We start from the raw sequence: 23,836 nt of genomic DNA on the forward strand, positions 1-23,836 counted from the left end.
CTACATCTGCTGCTACTACTACTACCACCACCATTTCTACTACTACTACAGCTGCTACTACCATTTCTCTTATTACTATTACCACCACTACTAAATACTTTGAGGTTTGCGATGGACCATTTTTAGTCATCACACAGCCAAAACTGAACAATCAGTACAAGGCGGTGGCTCTCAAACTTTTCACACCAAGTACCACCAAAGAAAAAAAGTGGCTTTCCGAGTACCACCAGATCTAAACCAGGTCTAGAACAGAACTATACCAAGTCTCACTAGTACAAGGTCCTGCTTGACTGATTTTGCATGTTCTCCCTGTGTCTGTGCAGGTTCTTTTCAATCAAAACCATGTACTATAGTATAGAGCCCAGGTATTAGACTTTCCAGGTTAAATAAAGGTTAAAAAATGAGTGGGATTAAAATACGAATAAATTAAATAAGCAATCTCAAGCGTGACTGTGGTAATACATACAGTTTAATTCACTGGAACATGGATTTTTCAGGGGTCTTAATGACATATACAGCAAGTCATTTCAAAAGCAGTCAAATTGCTCAAGGCCCAACTCACACTGGCTTTGAGAGCATTCTGTCTGTGACGTTTTGCAATGTCCCATTTCTAATTTCTTGGTGTAAATTAATTTCACCACCGCCCAACCCCGAACGCTCAAAAACATATTATAGATGTGACTGCTAATTAAAAACAAACCAGATGGGATTAATTACACATTACAAGAGAAACTGATTGAAAAGTGAAAAACTACCACAAAAATACCTTTAAAAGACTTCAATACTGTATAGTTTTAACATTTGGAAGTATTTTGTTTCATAAATTTCCTACCTGGCAACCCTCTCTGTATGAAGACTACAGAACAGCCGAGAGAGTCCCGTAAAACTGCTGATTTTTACACCAGATGCCCTTCCGATTGTTAGGTACAAAAAGCAAGAATCCAATCATCTTACAAAATCCAAATGTTCCAAGTGAGATTTTACTTCACCAATTAAAGTTGAGGTTGAAAAGGTTTTATTTTTAAGTAGAGCACCTGCTTCTTATAAGACACAAACCATTCATTAAAACCATTGGAGTGGTGCAGCTGCCTCCACACACACTGGGCCTGAGGTAAAGACTCATTTACCAAAGTGAAAACCATGTGACTCTCTCATCCATCACCACTCCATGAAGATCAAAACACTATTCTTTCCAATTAGAGTTGTTTCAGTGTGAAAAAACCCAAACTGAGGCTTTAATGATGGGGCGAGAAGAGACAGGCCTTTGGGGTAGACTTGAATCTAACGCAAGAACATATAGAAGTGAGGAATATGTTATGTAATGTTTTTTGTACAACTCAATAGAGGACATGTACAAGTTTATCTCATTCTCAGTATAACGACATGTAAAAGCTCAAAACCTCCAGAATTCACCCGCTTAACTGCAAAGGCCGCACTAGCACTGACTCATAGTTGGATAATCACACCAAATGAAATCATCAACAACTTGGTCACAATGCTTCGTTTTTGTAAATAAGAATAAATAAATAAGAATTACAATCATGACTAGTTAAAGCAATATATCATTTGAACCTCATATCTGGAGGTGCAGACAAATCAAGTTTATGAAAATGTAGATAAATATTCTACAAAACCACAACCGCTGCTGTGTTTCAAACAGGACGTGATCATGGGCGCGCTTCCAGCTCCATCGACTCTGGTCTCGATTCACTTTACGTTAGAAAACTGTCACCCGTTGTAACTGCTAAACCAGCGGTGCGGGTGAAAAGGGGTGTCGCCTTCAACATCTTCGCTCCTGATTGACTGTTAGCCTCGATGAGCTTCATTTGACTGGAGCCGAACGCCGTGGGTCACAATCCCTCAGTCCACTTCTGTACACAGTCTATGGCATAGGTGTCAAACTCTGGCCTGCGGGCCAAATTTGGCCCGCAATGTAATTATATTTCACCCGCAAGGCAATTTCAAATTAATATTAGAGCTGGCCCACCGGTATTATACGGTGGCAGGGCTGTAACACTGCATTCACCGCTTATATTACAAATCCCATAATGCTCTGCTGTTGTTTTGGCGCATCAGTTAGGACAGAGGCAGACTAACCTCCAAATGGAGCTGATTGAACTCCAGTGTGATGAAACGCTGAAGTCAAAATTTGATGCTGTTGGGGCCGCACAGTTTCCACAGTTCATCCCTGACACGATGCCTCAGCTCCGCACCGAAGTTGCTCAATTGCTCTCCATGTTTGGTAGCACTTACCTATGTGAGCAACTTTTCTCCTCAATGAAGATGACGAAAACGTCTCACAGGAGACGTCTAACTGACGAACACCTTTGTTCAATAATGAAGGTTTCTTCAGCTCAAACCCTGAGCCCCGACACTGATGAATTGGCATCCAAGAAAAGATGCCAGGTATCTGGCTTGGGCGCATCAGAGTAGATCAGTGTGTCACAAAATGAGCAGTAAATACATTTTCTATGCACTTTTTCTTGCTACTCCAAGGCCTGAATGGTTTATTAATTCATAGTTGTTATGTTATTTTATTTTGAAATTTATTAGCCTGTGTAAGAAGCTAATTTTCACATTTAACTCAGAAGGCTGCAAACAGAAAGGATTCAATTTTTATTTAAATCTTATTTAATATGCCATTGATATGTTTTATTATTATTATTATTACTACTATTATTATTAGTAGTATTATTAGCAACTCGATTTTGCATGCCTGCACTTTAAAGTTATATAAGCCTTGCTTGTTCAATATTCATTGTTAAATCAAAACTTGTTTGGTTCCATATTAAAAGGTTCATTTGTTCAATCTTGGCCCGCGGCTTTGTTCAATTTAAAATTTTGGCCCACTGTGTATTTGAGTTTGACACCCCTGGTCTATGGTTTGTCCTCAACGTAGATGCATCTAAATATTTGAGCGTGTTTGACAACTGGATCAAACAATCTCTAAAAACGGCATTGTGGGTTGTTTCAGTCTGCAATGTTTTTTTCTTTGAGTAATCTTGACATGCCCTAGATGTTTTACGAAGAAAATATGTTTAACTGTGTCTAGCCTCGCAGAAACTAAAAAGGGCTTTTTCCTGCCACGCTGCAAAAGAAAAAAATGATTTCAAAGTCAGATCCTTTGATTTGATCCTTTGAATTTCTACTGTTATATATGGTCACGATAATATACGACCATATCGCACTTTAAAATGTGCATCGCAACAGGTTAATAAAAGATTTTCTTCTTGTTTCAGTGTGTTCATAGGTTCATGTTTTAAAACCGCAAAATCGCACTGTTTTGCTCTCAATTTTTGGAACATTAACATCATTATTGTGGAATAAGGAATATCTTGAGTCTATTGTTGCTACAAACTGAACTTAACCCAAAAGCCTAATAGGAGTTTAACCTGGAGCGGATGTGAGCGGAAGGACACTGAGCTCATTTATTGCAGAGTAAAAAAGGAGGAAATGTATTCTGGGAGAGGGACGCTGCTCTATAAAGCACAGGAGGACTCTGTATGTCCTGTACTTATTGTTTTACAGACTCATAGGGACAAAGAACATGGTGGAACTTTGATGTCTGTAGTAGTGGTGGTACAGTCTGGGTGGTGAACTTGCCCAATGAATGGCTTTCCACCGGGGACATTGTGAAAACAATGTTGTAATGCAACGAGGCCACAGACCGTCACGTTTCAAATAGGAAGTGAGCATGGGCGCACATCCGGCCCCATCAACTCTGGCTCCAATTCGCTTTCTATTGAAAAACTGTCTGCCCTCTCTTCATAACTGCTGCTGTCAGGCTCGTCATTTTGGTCTTAACTTTAACTTAATTTTGTCAGACAATTATTAGTGCTTGTTTACTCAATTTAATACAGTCTATTGCAGCGGTTCTCAAACTTTTCACACCAGGTACAACAAGATCATATTTGGTTTTCTGAGTATCACCAGATCTAAACCCAAAATACATCAAGTCTGAACTGGGGCGAAACTAAAGGGCAACTAAACAAGCTCTTAATGAAGACCAAACCGTCATTAAGGTAGTTCTAAATAATGACCCCCGAGGACCCCCGAGTACGACCAGAGACAACCCACGTACCACAGTTCGAGAAACACTTACCTAATGCGTTTTTCCTCATATTGATGATCACAATGTTCATTTTGCTTTTATTTTCATATTAAAACAAATCAAAATGGCCAAATTTTCTGAACATAAACGCGTCCTGGCACGACATACAGTGATAAACATTAATATTGAAACTACTTCATGATACTGATACAAAAGCAATAATGTAAGATCCAAGTAAACCATTTTCAAATAGATGACAGAATGAAGCAGTAATTAACCATAGAAACTACTTTTTCAACCCTCTACTGCTCACATTTCTTTTTTACATTACAACAAAAATAACTAAAATAGCAAAAGAAAATTGCAAAAAACTGTACACACGGTAAATAATGAACCCCAAAATATATATTGATCCATCTATCATATATTGAACGTAAAATCGATATAGTAATTATTACGACCGGCCCATAAACAAGAGAAATTTTCCATTGTTATATCACACAAAAACAGTCAAATGTTCTTCTTCAAAGTCTACTCCAACCACGTGCTTATACTGACTGAGAATCAAGTGTAGACATCTCATTATAAAAAGACTCTTCACTCATTATCGTAACACACTTTGACATAGTAACTTCCTCATGTGAAACAGAACAAGGGTTTGCACATGATTCATTTTTGGGAATGTGTCTTCAGACCACGGTACAGTCCACTTTCTCAAAATTCACCCAGTAACTCAGTGACCCATATAATGTGCAGTAGCGTGTTTACATGATGTTCTCTGGTCGGCCCTGTGGTCAGACCTCCTCCCTCTACTCAAAGCCCTGGTTCCACATTAGTGATCGTGAGCTGTAATTACCTCTCACTGATTACACAGAGCTGCGCTGGACAAACTGAGTCAAGATACACAGGGTTTTCAGATGTGTGAGACCCAAAAAATAGTGGATGCTGTTGCATGGCAGCACGGTGGCACAGTGGTGGCACAGCTCTCGCCTCACAGCAAGAAGGTCCTGGGTTTGGTTCTTTCAGTTCTTAGTTATTCAATTTAGACACAAGTCACAGATGTTGGTAGGAGAGTGTGACAATGTGATTACTATGGCACATGAAGTGGGCCTCTGCAAATGGGATACTGGAAAGAACATCTAATCACTCAAGTTCAGTGATTAGATGTTCTTTCTCTCAGTTGAGTTGGAGACAGTTTTAACAAGCAAATTAAATCTGAAACAAAATGAGCAACGTTTTGGTATAGACAAGTAGAGGTTTATACCAGTCACACCTAATGCATGTGATATTAAGGGTACTTTTAGGATGAGTAGTACGACTTTGGACTTCACTTTTGTTATTATTAAATTGATCAAATTAGTCTGTGCATTAGAGCACATTATCAGAATCAGAAGACTTTTATTGCCATCGTTTGTGAACACACAGTGATAAAGTGCAACATAAAACACACTGAATAAATACAAATATAAAATAAGGGCATGAACAAAGTTTTAAAAAAAGATATGCTTTAAAAATAAAATACTTATAGGTAGAAAATATATATGACAGCAGCATCAGAACAACAGTGCAAACATGACTTATTAAAGTGACCGGTATTATAAAGTGTCCAGTTTTGTGCAAATATTATAAAGTGTTCATGAGACAAACAGCAGAGGGGAAGAAACTGTTCTTATGACGAGAGGCTCTGGTCCCAATAGACCGTAGCCTCCTGCCAGAGGGAAGTGGCTCAAATAGTCCATGTCCAGGGTGAGATGTGTCAGCTGCTATACGGCCTGCTCACCCCGAGTCCTGGAGACATACAGGTCCTGTATAGATGGAAGGCTGCAGCCAATCACCTTCTCAGCAGAGGCACAATGCACTGCAGTCTCTGTCCCCGGCAGTGGCCCCAGTGAACCACGGAACATCCTGTGCTGGGCTTTCTTGATGAGGAAGCTGATGGTTGGCTCCCACTTGAGATCCTGGGTGATGCAGGTGCCCAGGAAGCGGAAAGAGTCCACAGTGGTGATGGGGAGTCCATCAGGGTGAGGGGAGGCAGGGGGGCTGTGACTTTCCTGAAGTCCACAATCATCTCCACTGTCTTCTGGGCGTTAAGCTCCAGGTTGTTGCTGCTGCACCAGGACACCAGCCGGTCCACCTCCCTCCTGTAGGCAGACTCATCGCCGTCCGAGATGAGTCCGATGAGGGTGGTGTCATCCGCAAACTTAACCAGTTTGACGGAGTCGTGGCTGGAGGTGCAGCAGTTGGTGTACAGGGAGAAGAGCAGGGGAGAAAGTACACAGCCCTGTGGAGATCCTGTGCTGATAGTCCGAGTGTCCGAGACATTCTTCTCCAGCCGCACGTGCTGTCTCCTGTCCGTCAGGAAGTCAGTGATCCACCTGCAGGTGGAGTCTGGCACGTGGAGCTGAGCGAGCTTGTCCTGGAAGAGAGCAGGGAGGATGGTGAAGTCCACAAACAGGATCCTGGCGTAGGTTCCCGGGGAGTCCAGATGCTGGAGGATGAAGTGAAGGGCCAGGTTAATGGCGTTGTCTACAGACCGATTGGCTCTGTAGGCAAACTGCAGAGGATCCAAAAGGGGGGAGGTGAAGGACTTGAGGTGGTGCAGGACCAGGCGCTCAAATTACTTCATGACTACGGACGTCAGCGCCACAGGTCTGTAGTCATTAAGTCCAGTGATCCTGGGCTTCTTGGGGACGGGGACGATGGTGGACAGCTTGAAGCAGGCTGGGACGTGACATGACTCCAGGGAGGTGTTAAAGATGTCCGTGAAGACAGGAGCCAGTTCCTCAGCACAGTATCTAAGGGTGGAAGGAGAGACACCTGGGCCTGTGGCCTTACGGGGATTCTGCTTCCTGAAAAGCTTAGTCACGTCCTGCTCCAAAACTATGAGGGCAGTCCGTCTCCCTGTTTCATATAAGATGCAATTTAAAATGTTATGATTGTGTTTAAAAGTCTGCACTCTATGGCTCCTCTTTTTTTAAGTTTAATATACTACATAAATAAACTTGAACTGAATAATTCACTGCCTTTGTAACAAAATGTTTTAATGTGTATGGTGCAGACGACAATATTGAAAATGATCACATTCGTATTTTCATAAGTCGACTATTCACAGCCGTTTGATTAACTGTTACACCCAAGCTCATACTTCAAATTATCACCAACTGCCAAATAGCCCCGATTATTCAAAGGCTTTAGGTCCAAGTCTGATCCTCTTCTGTTTTATATAATCTCTCTGTGCTTGGTCCACAGCTCAGGTTTCCAAACACAACATGATGGATGGCCTTTACACCTGAGGACTACAGCTGGCCTTCTCTTAACAGACACCCCGCCTCTGATCAATACTCCGTCTGCAACCACCATCATTCAAAATCTTACCTTATGAGAAAGTAGTCCTGGGCCCGTATCGCCCAAAGATGCACAAAAAGGTCTCAAAACAATTAAGTATCTCCATATATCTGACCTAAACTGCACTCATGAGACTAGAGCCGTGCATGGGGAGTTGTTACTTTACTGGAAATAACCTCTGATATAACAATCATCCTTAAAAAAAGAAAATTAACAAAATATTTATTAAATCCTTCATAATTTACTTGCAAATGTTGTCTTGTCTCATTTCATCTTGTGAAATTTGAGCCTGGTCCCACACCTAATTAGTAGGAGTGGTAGTGATTATAAGATGTATGCACCACAGCACTTCTACATATGCACAGAAATCTGCTATTTTTAGTCCTATGTGTAGAAGCAGCAGTAGTCCATGTCCTTTACAGGCGCTGGAGGCGGTGTTTGTTCAGTATGTCTGCATTGTGTAACCAGCCTCCAGGACACCATGTCTCAAACTGTGGCCCGCGAACCACTAATGCAAAACAGGTCAGTGTCATCTCTGAATCAGATTAAGATTTTGTTCTAAGTAAGGTTTTATTTCTGGTCCTATTTCTGCCCAAGTGGGGTGAATAATCTGGATTAGGCAAAATTCCGTGGATGTGGTTTAGTTATTGTTTTGTCCTGATTTCATTGTAGTCCCGGCTCCAGTCCCGGCTCCAGTCCCGGCTCCAGTCCCGGCTCCAGTCCCGGCTCCAGTCCCGGCTCCAGTCCCGGCTCCAGTCCCGGCTCCAGTCCCGGCTCCAGTCCCGGCTCCAGTCCCGGCTCCAGTCCCGGCTCCAGTCCCGGCTCCAGTCCCGGCTCCAGTCAAATCTTGTGTAAATCCAGTGTAAATCCTGGTTTAAACCTTTGATCCTTGCTTTGGCTGAAAACTGGTCCTAGTTTTACTTTACCACTTTAGTCCTTCTGTTATGCAATAGTGGAACATTGATGCGTTACACTGTATATTTTTTTGCATAAATCACAAACATTGGCTGCTTTTGTCCCGTTTCAACTGTGAAATTCTTGTGTTGTGAAGGAGAGCTGAACTTTGATTGAAGCTGAAAGTGCTTCCGGTGATGAGAGCTTAAGCCAGAGCCACTCTGCATTAACTAATGGATTCTTAGGGGACAGGTAACAGACTAAACTATAGAAAACCAGACTGTGTTTTGGGGACACCAGTTTTGGCTACACAATCTGGGGAAAAATATACAAATATATGGGGACTCCCTCAAAAACTAGGAGATATTTATCCTCCTATTATAATAAATGTGAAATATATGTTTAATAAGGAGGATTCTGTGTTTGTTGTTGTTGAAAGGTTATAGGGTTGAGAAAAGTATGGAAAATCAGACACTAATCAATACTAAAACTAATACTGAAACTACATACTCATCAGAGCAAGTAAAAATCACATTCATTTGTAAAAAAAAAAAAAAAAAAAAGTTTTTTGAATTATCTATCCATCTTTGCAGAAGAAATTATACATTATCTATAGCTATAAATTATTATATAAAAACATAAATAACAAAACCAATTGACTTCCAAATGTCCAGCTAACTCACTCCATGTTTCTCCTTCAGTAATCCATCCATACATGCTTAATTTCAATAAAATCATTAATTTAAAATGAGCCTACATGTAAAAAATGTGGATAGTAACAAACATCAAAACATGAACAATTTTAAATAGAGTTGAAGCTTTATATATAGCGCAGAGCAGTGTTGGTTTTTTTTGTCCAATGGTTTTTAAATAGATCGATAGTGACAGATGTGAAAACCCCCCGGGCACAATATCACACCATTGTCTTCATCAAAAACACAGCCAGTCAAAGATAGCAGCATCTGAACAAAACCGGGAATGTGGAAATAAATGATAAGAATGAGAGAAATAAGGATGGTTTTATTACTTATGAATTATATCAAGACTAGAACATTTTCAAATAATGTATTGTATGTAAAATGTTGTCTTGGTCTTGTCCTTGATTTTAGTTTCCCAGTTTTAGTCCATAACCTAGTCCCTAGTCCAGTCCCTAGTCCCTGGTCCAGTGCCTGGTCCCGTGCCTGGTCCCGTGCCTGGTCCCGTGCCTGGTCCCGTGCCTGGTCCCGTGCCTGGTCCCGTGCCTGGTCCCGTGCCTGGTCCAGTGCCTGGTCCAGTGCCTGGTCCAGTGCCTGGTCCAGTGCCTGGTCCAGTCTTGGTGCATGTCTGGCTTTAGTGACTCAAAAACACCTAAAGATAATCAGATCTGAGGAATTTCAAATTTGTTGTCAGTTCCTCGACAAATAAACTGCTAATCAAAAATAAAATCAATATTGAGCCATTTATGGTTGCAAGTAAGTCAAAATTTAAGCCATATACTATAAATGCCGTGAGGCCACACACTGCAGTGATTGTAATTACAGAAGTGAAACCTGCTGAACAGTGCACAGTGTGTAATCAAGAGGGTTAAAGCAGGAACAGCAGAGGCAGCCTTCTCTTCAAAACATCCAGGAAAGAATAAAACAGCTTGAGGTCAAATTTTATATGCACTTAAAGAGGGCACAAATAGCACATTTGTTTTGTAGTAGTTGGCATTACAATATATAAGGATTAAAGAAATGATAGGGTTTAAGAGGTTTGAAGTAAGTAAATAATACACCATATGGAAAGATTAATCGCAAAAACTGAGATCTTGTAAATACCATAATTCCTCCAGAACGAACAAAATATCCGGTCTTACTCTTCATAAAAACTGCTAACCCTGTAGCTTAGATCTGTACAAACATGTTCTGAAATGTGTATTTCAGTCTTTTTGTGAATTCTTCTGGACACGTTTAAAATGTGAACAGGGTCCTCTTAATAAAGCAGAAATTGCCTTTAGACATTTTGTCAAATCGTTTACCTCAAACTTTACTTCATCACTTTATCTCTAGGCCTGTACTCGAGAAATGCTGTACCTGTCACTTAGTCGACTAAAACTGAACGTGGGCGTTGCACAATATTTCAAAACCATGATCCAACCATGCATCATCTGACCCATGCACTCAGAAGACAAGATAACAACCATTGCATGCGGAGAAAAAATGCCAAACGTGTGCTCATCTTTAAAAAGCAAGATTAAACTCACTCCCAAAACTCCCTCCTTGCCCTCTGTTTTTTGGCTGTTGTCCATATAAATCTGTTCTAATCCAAATACAATAATTAGCTGACTAAGATGCAGCAAGATAACACATTTAAACGTGTATCTCCATGAAGACCACTAACAAAGATCTGTGGAGGGATAACTCTGTTCACAGTAAGAATGAATGATTGTCAAGTATTTATGGGGAATAAAAACCTGCAAGAAAACAAATGTATCCTCCTCCAAGTAAATTACACAGATCACCTTTAAATCTTATAATTCAACTGTGAAATATGGGAAAACACACTTGCAGATTAGCCATCAGTTGCTGTCCTGGTATGATGGGGTGCTCTCCTCCTCTGATGTCAAAGCCAAATATGAAATGTTTAAACTCTTGGGAATTTCAGTCTCTGCAGTGTTTTCAATCACTGTGTATTTTAGTTTGAGCCTTATGTTAATGCTGGGAACAGTCAAAGTTGTTCATCCAGTGCCCTAACTACACCACTTCCCTTATCAATTCCTGTCACAAATGACCCCAGTACTCATTTGTAACGGGACGAAACCACTGCCAACTTTATCATGATTTTTGACTATTTTAGACAGGCAATGTAAGGGTCAGCCCTGGGTAGTTTCGCCAAAGGACAAGTCCCTTAGCCCTTATTTTCAGTCCAAACTTTCCCAGAATAGGCAACAGAGATAATGTGTTTGTGTAAAAGCAGTGCTGGGAATAACACAGCATTCTAGTTTTTCACATGTGCATGGGACACAGGGGGCAAAGGTCAAGTTCATAAGACTATTGACACTACACTGACAACATGTGTGCAACCACATTTGTCTCGTTAGAGGTTATTGCTTCAAAAAGTCACTTCAAAACAAACACAAAGTCCTTTTTAAGACAATTTAAAAAGTCAATTTTAAAATGCCATCATTTACCCATTTACTTACAACAAAACAGTTTAAACTTTTCAAAAATGATCAACACATAATAGACAATCCACATATTCCTGAGTCCATCTTTTCGGTTCTTGGGAAACCCCATCATAAATGTACCATTTTAAAGGCATTATAGGGGAAACTGACTCTTTAAAAAGGTGTATTGGTGAAGGATCCACAGCTTGCTTGTCTCCATGGGGATGTTAGTGCTTTGCCTGGAATGTTCCATAGCATGGAATAAACTCATTTATCTCCATGGAGACAACCAGGTGGCACTAACAGGTTAAGTTAGTAGTCAGCTCCCAGGATTTCAAGATATTTCCATCAACATAAACACCTGCAACTGAGTAAATGCGAGATGGATATGTTTAATGCCATACTATGAAACATTCCAGACAAACCAATAACATTTTAGGAGACAAACGGGCCTGACTCTCCACAAGAAAGTTACATAGTGCACCTTTAACTTCTAAGCATTGAGACACCACTGCAAAATGAAAAAACACGTGAAAGACTTGTGCGTAAAAGCTCTCCAAAAGACTGCGCACAGACAGATCAACGGGAAGGTGATGTAGTTGAATGATTTGCACAATGCGTCTGGAAAGCGGCCCCTTGTGCAACCTGGGCCAAATATTGAGAGAGCACTTACCGAGCAGCAGCAGTTTGACTTCCCTCGCTGCTTTTTCTCCATCCTCTCGTAAGTTTTTGTCAATCATTTTCGACCGCTCCGCCGCCGCCTTGTCTTCCTGACTGACCGTACAACCCATGGTTCCCAGTGCGCGCTTCAGGTCTGCGGTTAAGTGGAAAATACCCAAGGAGAAAAAAAAAGTATAAAATGGACCAACCGACTCGGGTAGCCCTGTTTTTCTGGTCAATCGCAGCTAGGGCAGAAGTTGTCGAGCTATAGGCGACAACTTCCCTTTTTCAAGAGCGTCAAATAACGTGACAAAATCCACTCATCAGAGGCAGCGCGCAAAAAGCATGAAAAAGCGGTTCACTCCAGCGATGCCAGACTGATTTTCAACCCAGTGATAGTCCGTGGTAGAAGGTAGGAACGTCAACAACCCAGCATTGGTCCTCTTCAAGTGGCTCAAAGTTGTCCAGCGGGTTAAACTTTCTTAAAAGGACAGAAAGCGAGTAAGTTACAATAAAATCAGAGAACAACAGGTTATGGGCACAGGAAAAGCGCAAGAAGTTATAAGCCTAAGTATCCCAAAAACGCACCAAGGAAAATGACATTCACTCTCAGTTAAACTTGTCCCCCGGTGGTCTATTTGCCTCGTTAAAGTCCGCACCTCTGTTAGCGCATTCTTGGAGATTTCTCACGTTTGAAGCCACACCCGGAGCGCCACAGAAGTTCCCCTCCACAGGACACAGCTCTCTTTGCAGTGAGCCGAGCGTGTCACCTCCTTTCAACCCCACCGCCCACTTTCGCTCTGTGGCATTGTGGGAAGTGTAGTTCAGGTTTAATACAGTAACCAGCTGTCATTTAAAAAAAAAATTGGTTAAACCTTACATCCTTCTTTACGCACTGTCTGTTTTTGTTATCCAAGCGTCTCCATTGTATTTTTTTTTTTTACACAGAGTTATAGACAGCTTCAGAATGTTTATCGTTTAGCTCCTAATGTCAATATTTTATCATTTTGGTTCTATTTAAAAACAACTACAGTGTCGCCATCTTGTGGAACATAAACATATTGCAGTTGAATCTTTGGAAAAATCAAGGCTGATAAATTTGAGAAAAAAATGACTGACTGCTTTCTAAGGTAAGTAAACTACTACTACTATTCGTATGTTTTTATGTGATACTTTTGCTTTTACTTGAGTAAGAAAATGCAGTACTTCATCCACCACTGATAATAATAGGCCTAAATACTCAGTGAGAGTTGACCAACTGTCCAAAACATTTTTTTTTTAATAAGTAATTTACAACATTTTTTTTGTTGTTGTTATTCAAGCGCTAAATGGTATTCATTGGAGCCAAGGTGTTAGTAAATAAATACAAGTCCATAGGCAGGTGGTAAGAGTAAAACTAGGTCTGATTATTTAAAATGTCTGATATGTTTCATCTTAAAAGTCCTATATTACGCTAAATTGACTCTTGTGAGCTTTAAGCCATGTTAAAATATTGTTACCTCATCAAAATCATACCTGGAGTTTTATTATAATATCTAATCCTTTATTATTAGTCTCTCTCTCCATCTCTAAAGCTCAAAATGCTCTGTTCCACCTTGTGATGTCATGTAATGGTAGTTTTTAAGTCAGCAGCTATTTGTTACCTTTTGTTCAGCAAAAATGGGCAATTCCAGGGCTTAATTCATCCAAATGATTCAAGTGTATGGAATTTAAACACACATCGGAGCACTTTCTGTTTCACCACATGACATCACAAGGTGGAACAGTGTTTTCTGTTTGAGAGGAGAGTGAATGAAATGCAATAAAATTCTGGCTATGTTTATATAGTGTATAACATTATAACATAGATCAGAAAATAGTGTAATACGATCTTTTAATGAACCTTGGAAAAATATAACAAATAATTATAAATCCTATCTTAATATAATAACAAATATCAAAAAGAAAACGGTACACAGTATCATGTTGACAGTAGCAACTCAACTCAATGAAAAGTAAACACATGACACTGATTTAATGTTATCTCATTATCTTTATTGCAACATTGTTTACATTACAATGACTGCCAGCAACATATTAAAATATACAGTATAGATACCAGAAAATAGACATGAATCGAAGAGGGACAAAAAGGTTTAAAAGCACTTTGAAAATGATTACATTGATACTTGACCCTGGACTACACTCTGATTACTATTTACAATATATAAACTAGATATGCATATCCATATAAAGGGTATCTGTACAATATTTATAAGTGCTGGCTGATCTCAATACTGTTACACAGATAGGGTCAGTACAATGCAGAGGCCTAGCTCCATAGTCGTATTAGCCACTTGAGTTGTGCCTTATCATGTAATTTATGGTGAAAGAGGTTTTATGCAGCTGTACTTCTTATATAACACACACAAACGTACACATCCACATGGGGAAACATTGCATTCATATACACTGGATGGTTATGGTACATTTTAGACATTTTTCTGCATAACATTGAAATATATGGACACACAATGAAATGCAAGAGGTTAAAATTTTAACAAAAACAACACTCTACTGGGAGGGAGATAGCAATTACAATACAGTTTGTCACAATTGCTATTTTCGGCTAAAAGTGTTGTTATTAGCGTTATTAAATATTGTATTGGGACATTCATTCATAAAAGTTTAAGATATCACTTTACTATAGAATTACAGGAGTTGAACAACGTAGCCTGGCCAGTTACCCACTTTTAAATTTGACAAGTGAAGTGGCTTTTAACACTCAAACATGTGTTATTCAAACCAAACAGATAGGCCTATATATTCACAAAATTCAAACGTTTCATCTTTACACTAATTTGACAGTAAAACTCGGATTTGCAGAGCTAGTTCCTGTTGGAAGTTAGGATGACTGACCAAGTTAAATGCATTACAAGCTCACACAGTTTACAATATGCACAAATATGACAAAACTGTGATCAGATAGGAATAATTAAACAGAACAGCCCACTTACTTTCAGTGTTAAACATACAGTATAATTTAGTACAGTGGGTTAGCAGCACAATACATTCTCCTCACATATGTTCACTGATACCACGACTACGATCTGTGTTTTCGAATTTTAATTATTGCTTTTTTCCTGTAATTAGCAGCAGAATTGTGAATGCATTTTTCAGATAAGTGAAGCAAAATGCAATGATCGGCCCATATAATGTCTAACTTCCAAATCCTCGCTACAAAGACGACTATTTCATTTCATTATGGTCCCAGAACTGAAAAAAGAGGCTTAGATGAGCAGCGAAACGTCTTCACCCCAACAACTTTTTGTCCAGTTTTACAGATTTCATTTTTTTCAGCCCACAATTCACCATCTTAAAACCATCACTTTCAAATTATGGAGTAATAAAGCTACTGTTATTATTGCTATATCACTTATTAGCAGCCATTTTGTCTTGCAGCCTCTACCCAACAACTGGCATTAAATATTCACCAAAGCAAAAAAAAAAAAAAAAAAAGAAGTAGCGTCTTCATTCTCAAGTGATTATCTTTGTTACATTGGCAATTGTGATAAACTGTAAAATCATAAAATATGGGCAAAGACATCAGCTCATTAAATATCTAACACTACAGCTATAAGACAAGTGGAGACAGAAACCGCGACAAAACATGAAATCATTTACAAATATCTTTCATATCTTGCGTTTACGTTGATTTTAAAAGAATATATAATCTATTGACAATGTGTTATATATTTCTGATCAGTACAGGTCCATATAGTACAATACAAATGCATATAATTTGTACACTCGTTCACATACACCGAAGAAAGTTTTTCTCGTTTAAAAACACTACACCTAACTACAGTACTTATGAAGGGCACTAGGGGGCACTGGCACACACATACACACAGCTAAAAAGTCATGTTATTTCAAGTTTCCAGAAGAAGACATCCATCATAATACATTGTTGCTAAGTTTAACCTATTTTCTGTGCTATTTTACGATCAAATATTGTAAAATAAAGTACAATATTTTTGCTTGTCGTCAGGGTAACGGCTACAGCAGACTTGTAAGTTGTGCTTGTAAATAATAGTGCTATTGCTAATATTACTTAAGCAGCCATGTTACCTTTGTATTGTTACTTTTCATAGGCCTACTTCAATTCAGCTTTGTGCTCAGTTTTATATACATCCATCAATACTGTTATTCAACCCTGTGTACTTAAAGACGCACTACGTAACTTTTCTAGAGGAGGGACTACCGCTTATTCAACTCCTTGGAGATGTTATTGCTTTCCACTGTATGACATTATCTGTTTGTATTTCCATAGAGACAAGCAGGCGAGCCATCGGGCCAAGTTACAAGTCAGGTCTGTGGAGAGGTGATCCCGCTCACGCTAACAACGCATACCTTCTTATTTACGTATGCCGCAATTGAATAAAAGCCAGACAGGTCAGTTTAATGCCGTGCTTAGGGACATTCCAGGCAAAGCAATGGCAACTGAATAGTGGCAAACCTCCCTCCAGAAAAGTTACGTAATGCGTCTTTATATGATGGTCCAAATATAAACAATAAGAGACAGATAAATGTGTCTCTAAAGCTAATGGCAGTGTAGTTAAACCTGTGCTTTTGATTTTTTGATTACGTAACAGCCGGGATTCTCAGCTGGTGTGTGAAGGACCAGACACGAGGAATGTTTTTATCAGATCGTAGACTGAGAATCACAACCACTTTAGTGTAAGATAAAGCATAATGCATACTAACCCCAACCACAAGGGGTCAGGATCACTAAGGGAACAAGGACTCAATTCTGTTACTTAAGTACAAGTACAGATACCAGAGCAAAGAAATACTCAAGTAAAAGTTAAAGTATCATATGAAAAAATGACTTAAGTAAAAGTATTAAAGTACCCGTTTCAAAATGTACTTAAAGAGTAAAAAGTGCTCACATATTAAGATCTAATAAAGCTTCAAATGTAGTGATTTTGATACAGATTTGTGCTGAAACAATTGAATCGATTTGTTTTGTTTGTGCCTATTTTTATTTTTATATTTTAGTTTGCTCAAATTATGTTAAAAATAAACTCTCAGCCTTTTCTGCAGGTCTCAAACAATAATCAAAAATACTTTTACTTTTCAGTCCAGTTCAAAACTGTAGAGGAGCATAAAGTACTTTCAAATGTAGTGAAGTAAAACTAAAAAGTATTCACTATAAATGTACTTAAGTAAAGTACAGATACCTAAAATGTATAGTTAAGTACAGTACTTTACTATTTTTACTTGGTTATGTCCCACCGCTGGTCAGAATATTGCATTTTCTGACGATTCCTATGCCTTGGGGTAAGTGAATGCACCGTTGCCATAGCACTTACCAATTCAAAACAAAATATTCTATCTTTTCAATTGGTCATAAGTCCTCAAAATGTCTCTTAAACATGTCTCTTAAACCCATGAGTACAGAGCTTACATGCAGCTGCTACACCAACTTTCTTAATCTTGATAATATCGTATTATCATGAACCGTAAATCATCACAATCTAACTTTTCCCACTGTCAAAACCTAAAAGAGGGAAGTTGAGTTTGGGCCTTTATTATTACTGTATCAATAATTATCTTAGTCCTCTACTGACCTCTTGTGGCTGAAGTTAGTTACATAGTCACAACTTGTGTAAAACGTTTGATCCGTACATGACACCAGCTGAAAACCGCTGCTTTTAGCCTTTCAAAATGAGATGAGGTTTTTTGCGTACCATTTACCACACAACATACACACTTACACGTACATCAACACAACCAGTGACAACACCTGTGGCTCGACACCAATATAAATCTTTATACTCCAGTCCATAATGCATCTTCTGAGGTTAGCTTCATGTAGAGATGATTCAAAATAGACATCTAGATTATAATTTCATTTGAAGGTAGGAATGTTATGGTAAAAATAATATTTTTGCCACCTGCAGCGCATCAGTGTTTCTAGGAGATGAGACGGCTAACACCTCCCATACTCAAAATAGACATGTTAGTAAAATAGCAGTTTCTTCCTATCTGTGCGTTAGACTTGATATGGTTTATATGAATAATTTAAAACTGCAATGTTAACTATAAGGACCTCCACCAAGGCATTGCAATTCCATCCATCATTCCAACTATACTTCCATATTGGTGGAGCAATATCGGCAAGTCAATTTACAATCTATAGGAATGTTTCATGTACTGATTTATATTACAACCAGCTGCTTGATTTGAGTAAGTCCTCCTTCACTCTCCCACACTCATCACCTGGTTTAGTCACTGCTCTCACCTCAGGGCCATTTTAATACATACTGACGACTAGACCAGGTATATCCCAGAAGAGCTGAAATACACCAGGTCTAACCAAGGACTAAACCAGGTCTAATCAATAGTTTGTCCCATATAAAACGTATAACTTTCATATCATTACAGTTGACACATTTTCTTGCTCATGTCTTGCTTGTATTTTTCAAACTCATAAAACTCATCAGTTATTTTGCGATGATAAAGATGATTCTGAAGTAAAAGTTTCCTATTCTAACCAAAATTCACCCTATTTATTCCATGTACTATTAAACGTGCACCATGTAACTCTTCTTGTGAAGGGACTGTGACTGCTAGAAGGTTCCACAATATGGCATTTAACTTATCTCCATAGAGACAAGCAGGTGACATCGTAAAAACCTGCATGTTTTTCCAAGTCATTTTTTGTTGTAATAAAGACATCTGTAACTGAATTAATCCAAGATGTATATGCCATACTGTAGAACATCTCAAGATAAGCAATAATCTCCTTGGAGACCACCAGAAAAGTTGCATTGTGAGCTTTTATGTGCTTTTCTAACACTCATCAAAACACAACCTTTTGTCTTACACTTCCTCTTTCAGGCAAAGTAACTAACAAACCTTGACACAACATTCTTGGCGGAGGTAAAGAAAATATATATCTGAAAATCATAAATCAAGAAGTTATTTGAAGCGTTCTGACCAACTCAAACCGATCCCGATCCGAGTAGTTGGCGATAAAAGCTTACTGTAAAACACACACGCACACAAACATATACCAGTCATTATGGGACTCTGTCTGAAAGGCACAGCCTCCACTCCTCTGAATAACTTTGAACCTGGCCTGTGCAGTTTTGGCAGGATGGGGCTTTTTCCAAGAGCAGACACAACCAAAGACACAAATATTAAATCCACACGTTTTTGTTTCTACATAAATTCAATAGTAAAAAAAACCCTGAAGGAGAGACTGGTCTAGTGGGCGCTGCTGGCTTTGCTCGACCCTGAAGTCCAGTCGATGATGATAAAGCTCAGACTCATGATCATGAACAAGAAGCCCAGCCCCGCGAAACACGCAGCCTGCAGAGGAAAGAGAGAGACGGATGAAGGAGAGGGGGAGAGAAAGGAGAGAGGGAGGGAGGAGATGAAGGAAGGGAGGGCGGAAGGGAGGAAGGAGAGAGGGAAGAGGGAGTGAGAGAGGAGGGGGGAGAGGAGAGGGAGGGGTCGAGAGGAATGTGAGGGAGAGAGAGGGAGGGAGGAAGGAGAGAGAGAGGAGATGGAGGTGGGAGAGAGGAACAGAGAGAGAGAGGAAGGGAGGGAGAGAGAGAGAGAGAGGAAGGGAGAGAGAGGGAGGGAGGAAGGAGAGGGGGAGGGTGGGGGGAGGAGAGGGCAGAGGGAGGGAGGAGTGAGACAGAGAGAGAGAGAGAGAGAGAGGGAAAAGCGAGAGGGGGAGAGAAGGAGTGAAGGTGAGTACATTTCATTGTCCATTTGGGGTAAAAAGTCATTTGACCCATACTTCAGTTTGCTTGTAAACTTGAGTTTGATATATGAAGGACAAATTATAAAAGGCAGAGTCAGAATTTTAGCCTTAAGATGTAAAATTAGCACATGTGTCTAGTAACGTACATTATACACTAACCTTATCTGGCAGAGTGAATGTTAAACTTTTGAACCATTGAACCATTCTCCTTTCTTTCTTTACTGATCCTCTGGTAAAAGAGTAAGTACTATTTGGGCTCTAACATGACACAGGCTTCTTAATGAATTTATGGTTGCTGGCAATTTTTCATGTTCACTCTAAAACTAAATAATTACAGGTGAACTATTTATATTTCATTTGGATTTGGATGCTTCATGTTTGGGATTTAGGCATTTATCCAGGAACCCGGCGTTGGCCTGTTCAAGCCAGAGCACATATTGTTGTTGTGTCCTTGAGCGCTCAACTCCATGAACCCAATCTGTCAAATCACCAAGACATCAATTCATTGCAGCAACACCCAGTGAAAGGAGCAGCTGATAGTAACTGGTCTAATATGAACAAATAGTATACATGCCTCTGCTCATGAACTACAAAGTATATTTGTATGTATGTATTTTACTGCTCTTATCAATACTTAAAACTGATCTGTCCTGTTCTTACCAGTATTTTGGGAGGTGAACGGAGAGGCTCCTCTTCTTTGGGTACAATGCGAATATAGAAAACAGCAGGGAAAATAAATATGAGGCACGGGGCGGAGGTGGCACCTGCAGAAACAGAAATACATGGAAATAATGAATCAATATTGTATAATTTATGTGAGACTGGCTGCAACTCTAGTGACCTATATTAAACATGCATACTGCACTGTTTACATGTAATCGTGTCACGTGTTTCACTGTCAAATGCAGTTACATGGTTGGAGTAAAATATGAATAAAACTGAGTACATATAATTACACTTACGCTTAATTAACAACATTCCTATAGGTTGTATTTAAGAATTTGATGATGCCATGGTTTTAGATGGAAGACGGGGGCCAATATAACTCTATGGGAAGTTCACTGTTTTTGAGAGAAATATCCAGACTGAAAATTGACAAAGGTTGAACCAGATCATTATTTTTTACAACAGAGATCAAGTCCTCAAACTTGCATAATGACACCATGTACTTTCAACAGACAAGAATCCTGACGTTATGTTTGAGAAACGCCACCACTTTTTGAATCGTCTGAATATTATATAGTTATATTTAGTAGAATATTTAGTTTTTTGACAGTAAAAAAAGGCAAATTGTAGCATTGAATTCTGACCTGTCCACTACCTTAATTTTAATCTATAATCATTCAACTGTGTACTTAAAGGCACACTATTTAACTTTTCTGGAGGGACTACCACCTCCTTAACTCTTTGGAGATGATATTGCTTTACCTGGAATGTTCCACTGTATGACATTAACTATACGTATCTCCATGGAGACAAGAGGGTAAGACACGAAGCCAAATTGCATGTCAGGTCAGAATGCAAGCCTTCTTACGCACGCCGCAGTTGAATAAAATAGTCTAACTGAATTGAAGCCTCACCTATGACTCCAAAGATGCCTAGGATGTTGGGTGCAAAAATGACCAGCAGATTTATAAAGGTGAGCAGGATTAAGGCTATGGCGATGTGTCGAGGCCAGTTAAACGTCTTATTGGGAAACATCATCTGCTGGATCGCTCTCCGAACCTGGGAATAAGAGAAGACATCGTATGCTTTTCTTGTGGTACTTAAAGACGTAGCTCATTATGTCATTGTTGCCACTGTTAATCGAATATTGCTTAATATAGAGACAGGAGAATTTATTTCCTTAGCACGTTTAATTCTACAGAAAGTACACAGGGATAAGGTGGTAGGTGCAAACTAAAATGTTCTGAGCATGCAAGCCTTGAATGCAGGACAGAGCAGGATAACTCAAACATGCATGGATTGTGGGTGTGCGTGTGGGTGTGAGTGATTGTGTGGGCCTTATGAACCTAATCAGACACAAAACATAACTCTGAGTATGTTTATGATAAGGAAGGACCATTATAACATGATTTAAAGATCATAAAAGTCACATTCGCGAAATCCGTCTTCTTTCAAGGGCCCATTTTATGCTTGTTGTATGCTGTTTCTTCATCACAAACAAACTTAGAGCTGTGTTTTGTTTCATTTACAGAAGCAAAATTCCACTATATTTATTGCATAACTTGTACAGAGTAAATGTATGTTACCGGAAACAGCACAATGGGCACAGTGAGGGTAACAGCTGTGAGCACGGCCACTCTCACACACAGGATCAGAGTGTCGTACGGGTCAATGCGGCTGTATGTGTGCAGCAGCTCCGCCTCCACCTCACCTGAGGACAACATAGGAAGTGAATACTATGAGCTACAATGTAACTGAAAACATTTTTATTAACATTCAATTCACGTTTTTATTCAGGTTTATTTATATAGCACATTTAAAACGACTTCAGCCGCCCAAAGTGCTTCATAAAAGAACATAAAAGTCAACAAAAACCTGCTAGTATCAAATGAAAAGAAAATACTTTTAATTGCATGTTTGTTTTTTTGGTTTTTTTTACATAATAAGGGCATATAATAATAATAATAATAATAATAATAATAATAATAATAATTATTATTATTATTATTATTATTATTATTATTATTATTATTATTATTATTATTATTATTATTTATATTTTAAAGATTATTTATGTTTTGATTTGTTGTATTGTGATCTTAATGTCTTTTTTATCCTGGAAATGCAGTGGATTACTTTTTGTACGAATTGTCTTGCCTACCTATTAAGTGCCGTCTTGTTATTATTTTTATTAGATCTAAACTGAAGGCCAACACTGAACAGCTTTTAATGTTAATTATGGATTATATTATTTCCTCATTGCTTATTGCTCTTCCAGGAATAATTCTGGGTTTCAGACAACATCACAACATTCTATAAGTGAATCATATTTAATACAGACGGGGCGCAGATAAAATTAATAATGTGAAACTACAGATATGTAATACAGTGAGTTCTTGAGTCTAATCACTGAAAAAAATTATTAGGTTCAACATCTGTGAATTTACCTTTGAGATATTTAATGCCAAAGTACATCGTAATAAACACAAATAACTGGTTCTTGTCTAGAATCTAAAAAACACTGATAAACACAGTCCATAGAATAATTTACATAGCACCTCATGGCTATAAGACTTCATGATGACCTACAGAATTCACATGTCCTTTGGTAGTGCTACAGTATGGCCACTAGAGGGTGTGCATGCTTCAGAAACAGAGATATAAATGGTCATATTGGTCATAGGTCCAGGAGTTGAACTTACCATAGAAAGTGAGGTATCCAAACAGAGCAGCCAGGAAATACATAACATACATGACAGCTATGGAGATGTTAGCTACATGCTGCATCTTCTTCTTTGTGGGACTGAAATCACAACATATCACCGTTAAGTGCTCAGTTTACCCGTTCTTTTGTATTTGTAAGTGAATACTACAACAGCCAAATCACCATAATTATCCATAAGGACAACCATGTTTAAAATAATGCACTTAAATTATGTATTTTAACCAACAATTTTAACTTTAATATCCAAAATGCCAAAATTAGTCTTAGGAAAAACAAGCAAAAGTGGTCCAGTGCACAATGCAGGGTTGAACCATGCTGAACCAGACAAGCAGAAAAGTGCATGTGTTTGAAAATAAAGTGAAAGCGGTGCATGTGCCTTGGTTACAATCAGCCAAGCACGAGGTACCAGCACGGCTTTACCTTGATACTACTACAGACTCTTCCTCAAAGGAGAAAAGGAGGAGTTCCACCATTTTAAACATACTTGCGCAGCTCTGTGTAGATGGGCAGCACCTCGGGGTGACACACGAAGGCAAAGGCCAGGATGGGGATGGTGTAGGCCGTCTAGAAAGCAACAGACAACAATAGACGTGTCACAATGACACATTT

The 23,836-nt window shown here is 39.0% G+C and overlaps 2 protein-coding genes across 4 annotated transcripts in view; both read right to left on the minus strand.

Moving 5' to 3' along the window:
* The window catches only part of LOC117370484 (guanine nucleotide-binding protein G(i) subunit alpha-2-like), a 77,882-nt gene extending 65,031 nt beyond the window's left edge, over nucleotides 1–12,851 (minus strand). Inside the window, exons 1-2 of one of the 3 annotated variants that reach the window (XM_055221857.1) lie at nucleotides 12,666–12,851; nucleotides 12,091–12,558 (exon numbers count right to left, since the gene is read on the minus strand). In XM_055221857.1, the coding sequence (XP_055077832.1) occupies nucleotides 12,091–12,208 (118 nt within the window). In that variant the 5' untranslated portion in view covers nucleotides 12,209–12,558; nucleotides 12,666–12,851. The remainder of the gene's footprint in view (nucleotides 1–12,090; nucleotides 12,559–12,665) is intronic. The other 2 variants (XM_033965919.2, XM_055221858.1) reach the window with 2 other exon arrangements.
* A 1,241-nt stretch (nucleotides 12,852–14,092) lies between these two features.
* The window catches only part of LOC117370483 (sodium-coupled neutral amino acid transporter 3-like), a 59,555-nt gene continuing 49,811 nt past the window's right edge, over nucleotides 14,093–23,836 (minus strand). The window contains exons 11-16 of the mRNA XM_033965917.2: nucleotides 23,712–23,791; nucleotides 23,205–23,305; nucleotides 22,089–22,213; nucleotides 21,417–21,561; nucleotides 20,497–20,600; nucleotides 14,093–19,436 (exon numbers count right to left, since the gene is read on the minus strand). Of these exons, the coding sequence (XP_033821808.1) occupies nucleotides 19,332–19,436; nucleotides 20,497–20,600; nucleotides 21,417–21,561; nucleotides 22,089–22,213; nucleotides 23,205–23,305; nucleotides 23,712–23,791 (660 nt within the window). The 3' untranslated portion in view covers nucleotides 14,093–19,331. The remainder of the gene's footprint in view (nucleotides 19,437–20,496; nucleotides 20,601–21,416; nucleotides 21,562–22,088; nucleotides 22,214–23,204; nucleotides 23,306–23,711; nucleotides 23,792–23,836) is intronic.

The sequence above is a fragment of the Periophthalmus magnuspinnatus genome, chromosome 5 (assembly GCF_009829125.3).
Source record: "Periophthalmus magnuspinnatus isolate fPerMag1 chromosome 5, fPerMag1.2.pri, whole genome shotgun sequence".
Taxonomy (NCBI): domain Eukaryota; kingdom Metazoa; phylum Chordata; class Actinopteri; order Gobiiformes; family Gobiidae; genus Periophthalmus; species Periophthalmus magnuspinnatus.